At 41.5% G+C, this 14,076-nt stretch overlaps 1 protein-coding gene across 6 annotated transcripts in view; it reads right to left on the reverse strand.

The window, feature by feature from the left end:
* Positions 1–13,494, reverse strand: part of MFSD2B (MFSD2 lysolipid transporter B, sphingolipid) — a 41,096-nt gene extending 27,602 nt beyond the window's left edge. Inside the window, exons 1-4 of one of the 6 annotated variants that reach the window (XR_012672871.1) lie at positions 12,635–13,494; positions 8,099–8,215; positions 4,142–4,266; positions 400–523 (exon numbers count right to left, since the gene is read on the reverse strand). Coding sequence is in view for 5 of the 6 variants with exons in the window: in XM_075144955.1 (XP_075001056.1) it covers positions 400–523; positions 4,142–4,266; positions 8,099–8,215; positions 12,635–12,682 (414 nt within the window). In the remaining variant the exon portion in view is untranslated. Of the gene's footprint in view, positions 1–399; positions 524–2,778; positions 2,968–4,141; positions 4,267–8,098; positions 8,216–8,692; positions 9,015–11,590; positions 12,390–12,634 lie in introns of those variants that run through there. The other 5 variants (XM_075144955.1, XM_075144958.1, XM_075144956.1 and 2 more) reach the window with 5 other exon arrangements.
* Positions 13,495–14,076: the final 582 nt, after the last annotated feature.

Below are 14,076 nucleotides of genomic sequence, written 5' to 3' on the forward strand. Positions count from 1 at the left end.
TTGCCTTCTATCTTGAATCAAAACACCCAGAACTGGAGCCACAAACCTACTTGGTCTCCTAATCTGCTCCTGAAAATAGAAGTTATGAGAAGTTAGATGTCTAACTGGAATTAAGAATCCGAATGTCTCTGGATCTATACAAGAAGGGCACTGCCAATGAAAGTGACTGGAGGTAATCTGTCTAAATTAGCAGGCCATTTGCCAGAGAAAGCATTGGCAGAAACCATCAACCAGCAGAGAGTTTGATAAAAGGACATCTGCCTATCCCTTAAACTCACTAGAGGTGGAAATCAAACGTAAAGTTTTGGTAAATCTCAGTTTACTAAATCTCAATGCATTAACATAGACAGAAAACAAGCAAGTTACTGCTGAGAACATCGTGACCTCTAATCTACTTACTGTGGTCAGTGCTTGGAAAAGGCAGTAGAAAGTCAGATACCATGCAACTCTTCCTGACACAAAAGGAGGCAGGTACCACATAAAAAAATAGGAAACTACTGTGAAGGGTGTACATGCCAGCATCCTGCAAAGAAGATTAACACACGTCAACAATCTCAACATCATGATAGCAAAGCACATTAAATTTTCCTGCTAATAATCAATATAATGCAATTTATTTTATGTGCAGTTTTTCTAGCTACAATAATGCCATGTTTTTAAGTATTAAATGTTAATGTACATTAAATACATAGATTAATATAAAATGTATACAAGTACTTCCATAAAATGGAAAAAGCCCAGCAAATCTGAAGGAAAAGAGCTATACTTAAGTTAATATCCCACTCAGAACAGACAAAATTTCCTTGCACATGCACTGTAACAGCATACCTATATTGCCATTCCTTAGTAAAAGTCTCAGACTACACATTTATTAGAAAGAACCACTGAAAACTAAGCTCTATTGTCACATCTTCGCATACTTCAGCAATTTTTACATAAGCCTACTTATTACCAAGGATTTCCTCTTCCAATTTTAATGCCTTCAGTTTTCCTCTCAACTTAGCCTCTTCATTGCTACTTCAAGCAAGGGCAAATACGTTGATACACTTCAAAATACTGAAAACAGCATAAAAGATAACGGACAGCCCACTGCAAAAGTTCCTACAGTCTGTATCTATCTGGGTATATGATAATTTGCTCCATTTAACTCAACAGCAAAACTCCTAATCACTTCAAACACAAAAGGATCATCTTCTGGTGAGGAAGGTGGCTTAAAAAAAAGAACCACAGAAACTTAAATTCCAGATATTGCCACTAACCAGCAATTAATTACATTAGTTTAAAAATTATTTCAGGCAAACAACACTTGTCAAACTCCATGATATAGAAGTGGTCAGATGTTATTATTTCCTAAAAGTCTGAGTTGCAGCAGCATCAGGGCTCTCCTGTATTCTTGTAAATCAGACATTAAACAATGTAATTAGATGACCAAGATCCCAACAAAAAATATCCAAACACATAAAAGGGAAAATAGATTAATCCCTTCACAACAGCACTACTGACGTTGGGGGTCAGCTGATTATTTTGCAATCGTGAACTGAAAACCTGCAATACAAAAGAGTAATGTGGGTAAATAGTTTAGTAAAACAATGGCTTTCCCACACTGCTCTTTGGGATGGACAGCATCACTGGGAGCTGAGCATTTACAAGGAAAGTGCCAGGTCCTGATATTCTCTGTCCCTCCAGTCCCCAGGCCACAGTTCATCCACAGCTGGTCAGCAATGGAAAACACAAATAAGCTTAAAATCCTAACACATCTCAGGGAATCTACCTTCCTCTCCAAAAGTGTGAGCTCTTCCAGATTGGTGCCCAGACAGAGTCACCACAGTAGAATATTTTCATAGTCAATTTTTCATGCAACTTTTCAGCAATATCCCTCTTAGTATTGTTCCGTCCTTCCATCCTCTTTCCACATTTTCCTTTCCTCGTTAATGTCAGTGAGTTTTCAGAGCCTTGCTGAAGTTGCTGAATATCTGATTGCCTACTATTATCTCATTTGATAAAATATTTGACTGGGTTTGTGTATTTCAAGTCAATGTCTGCTTATGTCTTTTAAACACATTACATAAGAGATCAATAGTGATTGATGACTTCCTATTATATTGAGAACAGTATTAAGCTATAGTTAAACGTTCAGCTTCTTCACTAATGTTCTTGCTTTGCTGGCAAGCTTTTCTGACTGAGCCAATTCCATTGCTTCACTCTAGATACTTAAGAAGTCAGAAGAATTTCCAAATACTGAAGTATTTTTAACCTAATGGAAGACCCATCTTTTGCTTTGCATAAATATGGTCTGACCTCCAAAGCGTAGGAACAAAATTTCCATGAAAAAAATTACTGTTACCAAAAAAACAGACAAAATCCTTCTGGAAAGAAAGCAAGCTGTTTGATGAATGCATATTAAAGGCTGGGTTAGATAAGCACTTTTCCTGTAAGAAGTGCAAGTTGTACAGTAGTTGGTTTACAGTGCAAAGGGCTGATAAGTTCATGCTTGTGCTAGGATAGGAGTTAGGGACATGGTTTAGTGGGCATGGTGGTGTTGAATTGATGGTTGGACTTGATGATCTTAGAGGTCTTTTCCAACCTTAATGGTTCTATGATTCTATTCTAACATCGATTTAACACTAACACTAAACACATGTATTTGCAATATTTTCAGAGAATTAAAAAAAAAAAAAGGCATCAGAATACATCTAATGGCATTTGTATAAAAATGTCATTATTTTCTTTTCGAATAACTTGGTTAATTCAGTGCTCATTAAAAAGCACTCCATTTACCTGGCCACAAACCAAATCCTGAAAAGAGAAACAGCAGCAAGCTCCTCTTTTCCCACGACGCTCTTGACAAAAAGCTCAACTTTGACCTGAAGGCCCTGTTCCTGCTGGGGCCAAGAGCAGCTGATCTCAGCCTTCTTCCAACATGTGCTTGCCTTCTATTCTTTGTCAGATACAAGCTGCCCACAGATAAGTTTCTGTAGCCCTAAAACCACATGACAGCAAGAGAACCACCAGCTAAAAAACTGGGCTTATTTTCCATGAAAATTCTACTACTTTGCTCAGGATACCACATTTACTCTTAGATTTGTGTTGTGAATCAAGTTTGGGGGTTATATTAATTCAAATTCATAATTAATTCAAAATATCTTACAATACATCCTTATAATGCATGAGATAGGGAATCTTCCATCACTGCTCTATTTCACAAACTACTCAGTCTCCCCTTGACTTCCAAAATATAAAAAAACCCCAAACAAATAAATGCCCTATGGCATAGACAAGCTTGGATTCCTCTAACATGGACCAATCCTTCCCAATTTTCTTGCTTCACACCTGTCAATCTGCTTCCTATACGAGTAACATTCATTCTTCTAATCTCTCCTTATAGCGCATGGACAGCACATGTACAAGTGTACCAGCTAGAGTGCATGCAAGGGATAAGTATGTCACAGTGGAAGATCACACTGTCCCTTTAGAAATGCTGATCAAAATCTTACAGCATTCATTATAAAAATCATGGTGATTTTTTAATTAAGTATTTTGATTACAGGGATGCAAGAGAAGCAGGACCAGAATGACTGCTGTGAGGAAGAACGTAACTGAGTGTCAGGGCACTGCTGGTTGCTGAGCCCTTCAATGCCATGGTGTCACATCTGTTCCATATGTATGCACACATCCTTTACTGAATTGAAAGGCCTAGAGAATTAAAGTTAACAGAGCTCCTGGAAGGCTGATGTGAGAAGTGAATGCACACTAGGACACAAGCAGAAACAAGTTCCAACTTTGTGGAGGAGTGAAGCCAAACTAAAGGCATCTAGACAAAGATGAAAATTCAACCACAGATTCAAGAAAGTTTTAGATCTGAGCTTCCAGTTTTGTTAACAATGCAGTGTCTTGGCTTTATTTGTTTGTGTCTCCAGTGGTAGCAAATCTCTTCTATGTTTTCATGAGTGAACAAGTTAAAGGGAAATAGATGACATGACAATTTTTCTTTTTGGTTTTATATATGTAGAACGAATACAACCACTGTTGTCTGGGAAACAGGCAAAGAAAAATGAGTCTAATTCAACGAGGTGACTGTATGATCACAATATACACAATATTCATATTATATATGTAATTATATGTACACATTTATGCTTACCAAGGCATGAGCCGGCCAATTTTTGTCCATCTACTTTTGCTAATAAAAAAGCCAGCAACAGGATCAGTAACTGCACCTGAGGCTTTGCCAATGAACAGCACCAGAGAGGCATGAAACGGAGTAATCTGAAAGTACAGATAGAATACTGTAAACAAGAGCCATTGTTTCACAATACAATGAAACAGCATAAAGCAACTTTCCAGAAAAAAACCTCAGTGTTTTAAAGAATAATGATAGTTCATTTACAAAACGTCTGCTGCTGTCATAGAAATTACTATTGGTTACCCGTAGCAAACAAATGAGACATTGAGACAGGCACCATGCAAGAAGGGATTAGAGGGGAAAAGTGCGAGGAAGGAGAGATTGTGAATGTGTTTAGAACTAGGAAAATGAGTCAGATAGTCAAATAGTAGACTAAAGTCCTTGCTTTAGTCATAAAACCTGACAGAGTCCCTCTGTAATCATCCCCTCACTTTGTTCCCCACACAGCCCCATTTCCCCATATCTTTATCTTGATCTGATCTAGAAAAAAGTAGAGGGAGCTGTTTATATGCATTCATGTTTTTTAATCTCCCAAGATTACCAACAAGGCTGCCAACTGGTGGCATATGGCTGTGGAAGAGGTTGTAGCACAGCAGACTTTATCCACTCAGAACTGAACTGTGACAACTGAACTGCGTAAGGCACATCTGTTCACATCAAAGTTGCCAGCACTTGTGCAACAAATCCCACTTGAAAAATGTTTACGGATTACATAAGAATAAAATGGCCAAGTAGAAAAACCTTTGAAGTTAACCCAAAAGGGCCATACTTAAGTGCCTATATAGAAATACAGTTTACCCCAGGCAACGTAATTTTTCACATATATCTGTACAGAGCTTAGGAATTCATATCACACAATGGTTAAAAAAGGTGGGGGGAGAAAGAGAGAGTGAGAGACTGCTGAAACAGCCTATGGGGCTTAAACAGCGACAGCAGACAAAACCCCTTCACCTATATACTTCTTGATGCTATCAGTGCTCCAACCCAGCGGGAAGCCTGGCAAATGCAGCTGATACAACACCAAGCTTGAGCTAGTATCCCCTGCTTTTCTGCAGAGCTTATTGCCTCCTAGGCAGCATCACACAGCTTCCAGCTCGTCCAGGTCCCCTGCCTGCAGAATTTGCTGCAGGTATTCCCTCAGAGGTGAAAGAAAGAAGCAATAATCTCTGAGATGTCCTGGATGACCTTTGTAAAAGGCAGATGCTATGCACCTTTGTTAAATTTTAACCCAAATTAGGTGAAATCATAGGGGCAGCCAATCTTCCTGACACCACCAGCTCCAAGACACATACTCCACCCTAGAAAGCTTATGAACAGGGGATTGGGAATGGTAGCCTCCAGCAGGTAATGACAGTGGCTTTCCAAGCATTCTTTTGCTGCACTGTAGGACAAGGCTGGCATGAGCACTGAGCTGTGTCCCACAGCAGTTAGGTGATGTTCACTTCATCCACCTTTGCTAAATTGTACCTCCCGCAGTTAGGGGGGCAAGAAACCCACCAACCCTGGGGAAGACTTGCCATTGGGGCTGTGCTGAAACTGCTCACAAGTCGCTACTGATTCTCAAGAGACAGATCAGCCAAAACAAGAACAAAACAGCAATCAGAAAGATACAGGGGTTCAAATACCGCAGTGATGAGGGACACGGAGACAGGAAGCTTCAAATTAGGTGGGTTTTGCATTGGTGTTTTGTTCAGATAATGTGAATAGACAGAAAAGAAGTGGATACTACATAAACAGAAGTGGAAGAAAGCCTTGAGGAAAATCAAAACCTCTCTTACGTTAGGAGTAGAGTCTGCATAGTCACCCTGTCTTCATCATCGCTAGGGGCTTATACATCCCTTGGCTGCATTTTCTTAGCCCCTAAATCTAGACAGTGTCTGTCAGCACCAATACCAGAAACTTCTCAGTGTTAATAAAATACAAGCTAAAATATGCTAAATTCACCCATCTCAAAAGGAAAAAAGACCAGGATCCTATTATCAGAAGTTTTGGTGCTTTATAGTAATTTGTGGTGGTTTGGAGTTACATTATATGTCTGCAGTTTATACAGGTAATTTAGGTGGAGCGTGGAATTCAAAAGGAAAAACTGTAAGCTACAGAAAATGAATACAAATGTAACTTTCTTAGAAAGGATCCAAATTATGTATGAAAGATTACACCTAGTGAGTTTCCCAATCTCTCAAAGAGCTAAAACAGTTCTGCCCTCTAAGTGGGCAAGAATTAAATCCAGGTAGTGACTATAAAATTACATGCTCTCCCCTGAAAATGTGTGGAAAAAACCATGGGATTTCACAGCTGTTTATCAGGCCTTGAAATAAATCCTGTCCCTGCAGGATTACTTCAGAGAACAAACTAGACCATCAAGGAACAAATAATTAAGCCCCTTAATGAAGTAGTAAGTGTATCATTACAAACATTAAGCAAAATTATTGGGTTTCAGTAGGAGCTTGTTTACAAAATAATTATTATTGCGTAATTTATTTAGGTAGTGCCCAAAGATGCAGGAATGGGACCCCAGCTTTCTGGACACTGTACAGAAACAGATAAAGAAATAAACAGTCCCTAGCTTCAAGAATTTTCAATTTCTGTGATAAGCAGAGGGTGGGGAAATTCCTGTATTTATAAGCACCCTGAGAAAATTGTATTAGTGTCTTTCTCATTCAGTTCATGCTTCATCATCTCCAATGGCTTGTATTGCCATCCTCGATGCAAGTGTGAAGCAACTGTAGTCCAAGCTGCATCCACCTCCCTGCTGCATCTCCAAGTCACCTATTCCACCTCCAACTCCTCAGACTCCACACCACCCACTTGCCATCCTGGACACTGTTTTCCAATGCTGGCCTGTTTTCTACATCTTGTGACTTTGACCTCGACAAGACACTCAAGATCTCAGTTTTACATGCCAGTCTTATCGTGTTGCCAATTTTCAAGTAAGTCACACCTCAGCTTCTGATATCAGACTTTTATAGGGAAACCATATACCCAATCTTTTGGACACCTCCACTCCCCCAGACATGATATCCTGTCTTTCTACATCTTAAACAGCAAGAGGATAACAATATCTGATCCAGAACCTCCTGTTCTTTCCAGCAAATAAAAACAGTCATCAGTGTTGAAAGCCATTCATGTAGTTTCAACTACAGCTGTTCTCACACTCTCTGCAATTTGGCCTCATCTCCTTAAAATCCTTTTTTCTATGCTATATTTTATCTGTCTGACCTAGTTACCATGCAAACATACAAGACAATCCAAAACAGTAAAAAATGCTTATGGGTTGATTTTTTTGTTTCTCTGCTGTCCTGAAATCTAGCTGGAGCAGCTGAAAGTCAGATGAATGGGATGACTCCTACTGCTTTGTTTTACAAGGTCTGCTTCTGCACCAGAAAGTCACAGACTGGAAACAAAGAACCTTCAGGAAGGATAACTCAGTTTTCTTTGCAAAGAAATTATCGTAGACAAACCAAATAAAATTTATGTGAAATTATGTTGACCACTGGATGCAACTGCAGTGATTTAACTAAACCAAATGAACAAAACTTCACAACTTCAACATGGTGCTATTAATGTTTCAGATGTCTCATACCTTACACTCTCTGACTCTTGATACAGAGAACTGCTTTTTCTTGTGTCTGCAAGTGTGTGAGGTCTACAGTGCCTAAAGCTCTTCTAACGATCCCAAACTAAAAGCAAACAATGGCCACTTGAAGACAGAAAGGAAACTAGTGAAAAAAAGAAAAAAAAAAATTCTGGACAAGTTTATGCAGTTTCCAGGAGGCTGAACAGCTAGAGGCAATGATAACAAGACAATCTAAAAGCTTTATTAACTAATTCACCTTTTATCATTCCAGGGACATTGTTGACAACATCAGAGTTGAGGAAAGTCTACAATCTCTAAAGATTGCTTGTGCTACTTACATGGGCTATATCTAGCAGGTAGATCTGTAGGAAGAAAGCAGCAGCACTCCCTGCCACTTGATTTGGGGCACCTCCTATTGCATAGCATAATTTGCCGCAAATCGAGAGCCTGTATTCCTGTTCAAGATGAAGCAGAACAAACGATGAGAAAAACAGGTACACAAAAAGGGTACAGAAGGTACACAAAAGCTACAGAAGTCACGAGGTTAAAGTCTAAGGTTAACATCAAATTCAAGTATTTGCTTCACAGGTATTCCACTAATAAATCCATATGCCCTCAACCGCGATCATCAACAGGCATTTGGATGCTCATTGCTTTGATTTTTAATGGTTTTGTTCCTTAATTCAGCCCCTAAAAACAAATTACAGTGTTCCTACAAGGGAATCTAGGCTTCTCGCAAGCCATTGAAAAGGAACAAGTCTACAAACAAGCAAGCAGCAGCAAAGAATTGCACATGCTGTTACACTATTTTCTGAGCTTAGTTTTGTCCTTGAATGTTGAATTCAGATTTTTTTAAAGATTGAAACTTTTTCTAAAAAATAATTTTTTATATTAATCTTTCAGACCATAATAATTGATATATACTCTCATACCATAATAATTAGACAACATTCATAGAAGGAAAGTTCCACAGTCAAATGCAGACCAAATAGATCCCAAACATTTGTGCTCCGTTCCTTCCTTAGTCACAAAATGCTCGTGTGACCCTGGCAAAGTCACTTGACTTCGTACATCTTCCTTTTGACTTGACTTGTCTACATCTTTTGTGAAAGTTGCCATAATAGGGAAAATGATTTCGGGGCTCAAATCCTCTTTAGGAAGGACTCTAAGTCACTCTAGGTGTGTTTAAAAAATTTGGCAAAACCATGCTCTCTCATTTGCTTTTTGATGTTTGAAAAGTACCGTAAGCATCCAAGAATATTCTCTAATAGTATTGTCAAATAAGAGTAAGATAAAAGCTGAAAATAAGAATTAATAACAGTAATTAAAAAATAACAGTAATTAAAAGAAAAAAAATGCACAGAGTCTAATAGAAATTCTAATGAAGAACACTGTGTTTTTCAATAGTAGAAGTTTCAGAACACTGGAAAGCCTTTAAAAAAATCTTAAGACTTAATTCACGCCATAAAATTCAAAATACAGGAAGAGAATGACTCTTCATTAATCTTGTATTCCTTTCAAAGGGACAACATATCCAACCTGAATTTAGACTTTTAGGCTTTCAATCCCTCTTTAAAGACTGCTGTCAGCAGGAACCAGGAAACATGAAGAGGAGCAGCAATATTAATCCTGGGTCTGCCCTCTCTCTGAACTGACTATGCAAGCCTTTAATTCTTACATTAGATCAGGATAAAACTAGAGTTATGATAATGAGATCCACCACAATTATAATATTCTGATACATTACCTAATTTCTGAACATTTTAAAATTTACTAAGTACCATCATCTTTACTACAGAGTTTTGAAAAGTTTTAGACTTCTAGGCAGAGCCTTTCATCATCTGATCATCTTCCTTTGAACAGTTTTATCTGAGTGGGTGTGAACAAGCAAGCACGAGTATCAGTACTCCTTGCTTTTTGTGTTTCCACGGAGAAAGATGGGGTGGCATCCTGTTACTATGCCCAAGTAAAGTGGAATGTCAGGGCATGAGCTGCAAAATGGTATTGCCACAGCAGGCCTCACTTATACTCCGTATTGGCAATTTTCTTCTTTCCAGGAAAAAAAAGAGTGGTAAACAGGCACAAGACAGACTTCATCAGAACAACATACTATTTAATTTGATAAGGGATTTTAATCTATAGACTGTATACATATTTGCTGTACAAAGTAACTCTCCATTTTTCATACATAAGTCCTATTAAATGTGAGCTTTACTAGACTTGTGGGGTCTATAGAATCTTGTTCGCTTGACTCAAAACACTGTTCAATACCTGTTTGCCTTTTACTTTGCCTAATTACTTTTGGAACTCTTTCATACGTTAAGCCATAATACACCACAGCAGTTCTACATGTGAATGACATGTACCGTGAAAGGAAATGCCACTGCGTTCATTGCAGATCTGCTGCCTGGTAATTTCATTCAGTGCCCCTGAGTTTCTATCTGCTGAGAAATATCATTCAGACTTTACCTTCTAGTGTCTCTTTCCGAAAGAAGCAGCCCATAATCTATTTTGACTCTCCCGTATTGAAGTTATATGGTAATCACTACGTTTTCTACCTCAGTATCCTGAGACAGTAGTAAAAATGAAGGTAGGTCTCTGAAGCAGTAAACCTGAAACATTTCCTTCTAACTTCCTGGGCTTATAGTTTAGAGTAGAAAAGATACACATGGGAGCTGTCCATTACAGGATCTAGAGGGGTGAGTCCCCCAGCCTTGGTTGGGTTTACATGATATTGCTAATAAATGACACCAGAAACTGTCTTGAGAAGGATAACATCGCATTTGTGCAGAGCAGTGTGACCAACAGCAGTGCATTGGCTATAAGCAGCTAACAGGGTTTTTCTCTTAAGGCTGCATTTCCCTGCTGCATTGCTTCCTCAAGCAACAGAAATTGCTTGATTTCTGTGAAATCCAGTGAAAGCTTTTTCACCTGTGTAAGTTTGTCAGGAAGCTTAAAGTACCCCAGAAATTCACTAGAGATCTGAATGTGTAGGCAGTGGTCAAATAAGGACCAAAATACAAAGTATTTACAATGAAAAATTTTTTTTGAGACCCCTGTGGTGCAGTTGAATGTCAACATCTAATTGCTTCTACAAGCTTTAAAAGGAACGTTAGAGGATGGGGTGGTAGGTAAGAGAAAGGAAGGTCAAATAAAGTTATAATCTTTTTTTGTTCTCAGATTAACTTGACAATTTTGTACTTATACATGCCCCCGTCATATAAAAGTTAATTGTGTTTCAAGGTAAACTAAGAAAGCATAATAGCTGAGAGATTTGATTTTGCTCCTTAAATAGAATAAGTTTAAGCATTGTTATAGAAAATTAATGCATCTCATACACTGTAGTTCCTTTATTTTCAATTCCTTGTAAGCTAAAACCATACTTTTCATTGCTTGTAAATTTTCCTTTCCCCAATAGAACAGAAATTGAATACAATGTTTATAACAGATCATCTTATTTCTAAAGAAAGTATTTAAGCACATTGAAAACAACTCTTTGCAACTGTGTGAAGATATTGCATGAACATTAAGGGCATAGGGAGCAGCCGCATTTTGTCCTAAGCTATTCTTTATCAGTCGAGTCCAGAACTGAACCAACAAGTAATGTAAAAGCAGTAAGCAGAGAGAGCAAAACCTGTGACTCAAAGATAAACGCTAGTCTAGGTTTATCTGAGAAACAATGAAAATGTAGCTAACGAGGAGCCGCTTTTGAGTCAGCTTTTCTCTCAACATAGAATACTGGTAGTGTTTCTGTTCTGTGAGTGACCATACAACTGCCTCTTAAAAGCATGAGTGTGATAGTCACAGGTGACATCCCAGGTCCCTCATACCAAGTGTCCTGAGGAGTGTTTTCAGGTTTCTTAGCGACATCAGCCCACCCCTGAGTGGAAGAAATAACAGGAGCAGGGCTTGGGTGCAGACACCTAGAAAGGGCATACGAACAAGGCAGGATACAGTGGTGCTTTCCCAGGATATTCTTCCAGCTGCCGGCAACGTAGCGCTGAGGGGCTCTGTGAGCCAAAGACTGCATATCTCTGTTTAAAATCTTCAGATTTCTCCCATGAGTTCACCCAGATGCTTTCTGAACACAAAAATCCAAGGTAGAACAGCATGTGCCCACAGCGCCCGATGAGCTCCACGGCTTGAACGCCCTCCACCACACTGTGAAAGGTTACCTCGGCCCCTCTGTTTTGAAGCTGCCCCTTCCTAGTTTTACCAGATGCCCCCTCAAGAGCCACAGAGCGAGGGGGATCCTCACCCACCTCTTATCTGCCTCTCCACTCCTACCTCGGTCTAAGGAGGAAGCACTTAGATACTCTCTCACTCGCAACACTCATCTGCACTTTAGGAGTTGATGAGGCTTCCTGAGGAGACCGAACCCCCCCCGCCCGCACCTCTCTCCTGCCGCCGATGCCCCATCTGCCTTGATCGGAGAGACAGCCCCGGAGGGAAGAAAGTGGAAAGCGAATGAGCTTTTTCCTGCCTCCAAAGCGGACAGTAAATACCGTATAGTGCACTCGAGGGAGAACATCAGATTTACACGGAGCTTCTTGGTGAGAGAGAAGGGGGTGGTGGTAAGGATTTAAGAACTGTTTCGGGTACCTCGTTGAGATAGGCTGCGCCGCGCAAGAAGCACCCCACAAAACAAGGCAGCAGCAAGCTCAGGCTGCCCCAACCCCCCCCCGAGAGCACCCACCCCCCTTCCCCGTAACCTACCGGCAATGAAAATAAAAATCCAGCGCGCCGGAGCAGCAGGGCGCGGGCGGGACCCCTCTGCACGCCCGGGACCCCAACCCCGCTCTCACCCCGGGACTGTGGCCGAGGGGCTCCTCAAGCCCCACGACGGCCGTCTTTCCCCCTCCCCAGCCCCTTACCTCCTCCTCCGCCGGGCGCTCCGGGGTGTCCTTCGCAGCCCCCGCCATGGTAAAGCGGACAGCCCACCCCGTCCAACACCTGCGTGCCCGGGGCGGGGCGGCGGAGGGAAGGAGAGGGAGAGCGGGTGGCGTCCTCCCCCACCCTCACGCAGCGCCCTGAGGGGCGAAGGCGCTATCGCTGCCCCACAGGCTCGGGAGAGGGCATTCCCCGCGAGAAGAGCCCTCTCCCCGCCTCGGGCGAGGGCTGCATAGCCGAGCCCGCCGAGTCCTCTGCGGGCGGCGGGAACACCCCCCTCACCCTCCGTCCCTCCATGCCACTTCCCCTGCGGACAGGAGCGGGGCAGCTCCCGGCGGCGAGAGCAGCAACGCCGCCCTCGCTCTTTCCAGTGGGGACTGCCGCGGGAGCCGTCCGTGAGGTAAAACCCAGGCTTTATTGTCCTGGAAGCCTGCTACCCAGCCCGCGCGTCCCGAGAGAGGCCGCCCTGCCTGTCCCCTCAGCGGCGCCGCGGGCCCCGACGGTTGCTGCTCCCGCCTCGCCCCGCAGTGAAGTGCTTAATGATCGGGTGTAAGACGGTGAGGGTTTCTGGGGCTGTTCTCATCCAAAGTCTAAAAATACCAGCTCTATCCTTTTTGAAGAGATGCACTGTTTTCTGATTTACATGAATTTATAACCACGCCAGCCACCAATGCTGAATTCTGTCAGCCGGACATGAGATCACACAAAAACCGCACTTGACCAAGGAAGCACGCTGCGGAAAGAGCTGCCGCTGCTGCCCTCAGAGGCCCTGGAGCTGACACCATTATTTAGGCAGTACAAGTTCACCATCACCACCACCCTGCCCACAGGAAAATGGTCTTGCAAGCATGCTCCACATCAGAGAAGAAAAAAAAAAAAGCATTCTGAAACATGAATTCTTTCAACAGTGAGACAGCCTGAGAGAAGAGGGTTTAAACAAGCCACAAGCACCCGAGGACTCAGTGATCTGCTCGTCTTGGATAGATGATGACTAATCTATATGCAAGAGGCTTCCTGGCTCAACTGATCAAACAGCTCTGCTATTGACAGGGTCACTTGGTGGGTATTGGACAGCCACTGCAAACTACGCCATGAAGTACTGATAGGCAAATCCTGCACAACCTCATTTGACAAGAACAATTACAGCAAATTTGCAAAACCCTGAAAGAACAAGGCATTAAAAATTTTTCTTAAAAACAGACCTTCAACGCAAAACAAATTGTGGCCTTAATAGGCCTTGTTGAAAACTCTCTGAAGCTTTTAGGCTCCAAGGGGTCCCTAAAGACTGAGGCCAGATGGGCTTCAAAACAGAGGTGGATTGCTCAGTCCTTTAGCCCCAACACGTCATTTGTTCTAAAATACCAAGCTAGATACAAGGTATGCATGTAACATTCAAATTACACATTTAGGTTCTTCATTTTCTCTT

The sequence above is a fragment of the Calonectris borealis genome, chromosome 3, assembly GCF_964195595.1.
Source record: "Calonectris borealis chromosome 3, bCalBor7.hap1.2, whole genome shotgun sequence".
Classification (NCBI taxonomy): Eukaryota; Metazoa; Chordata; class Aves; order Procellariiformes; family Procellariidae; genus Calonectris; species Calonectris borealis.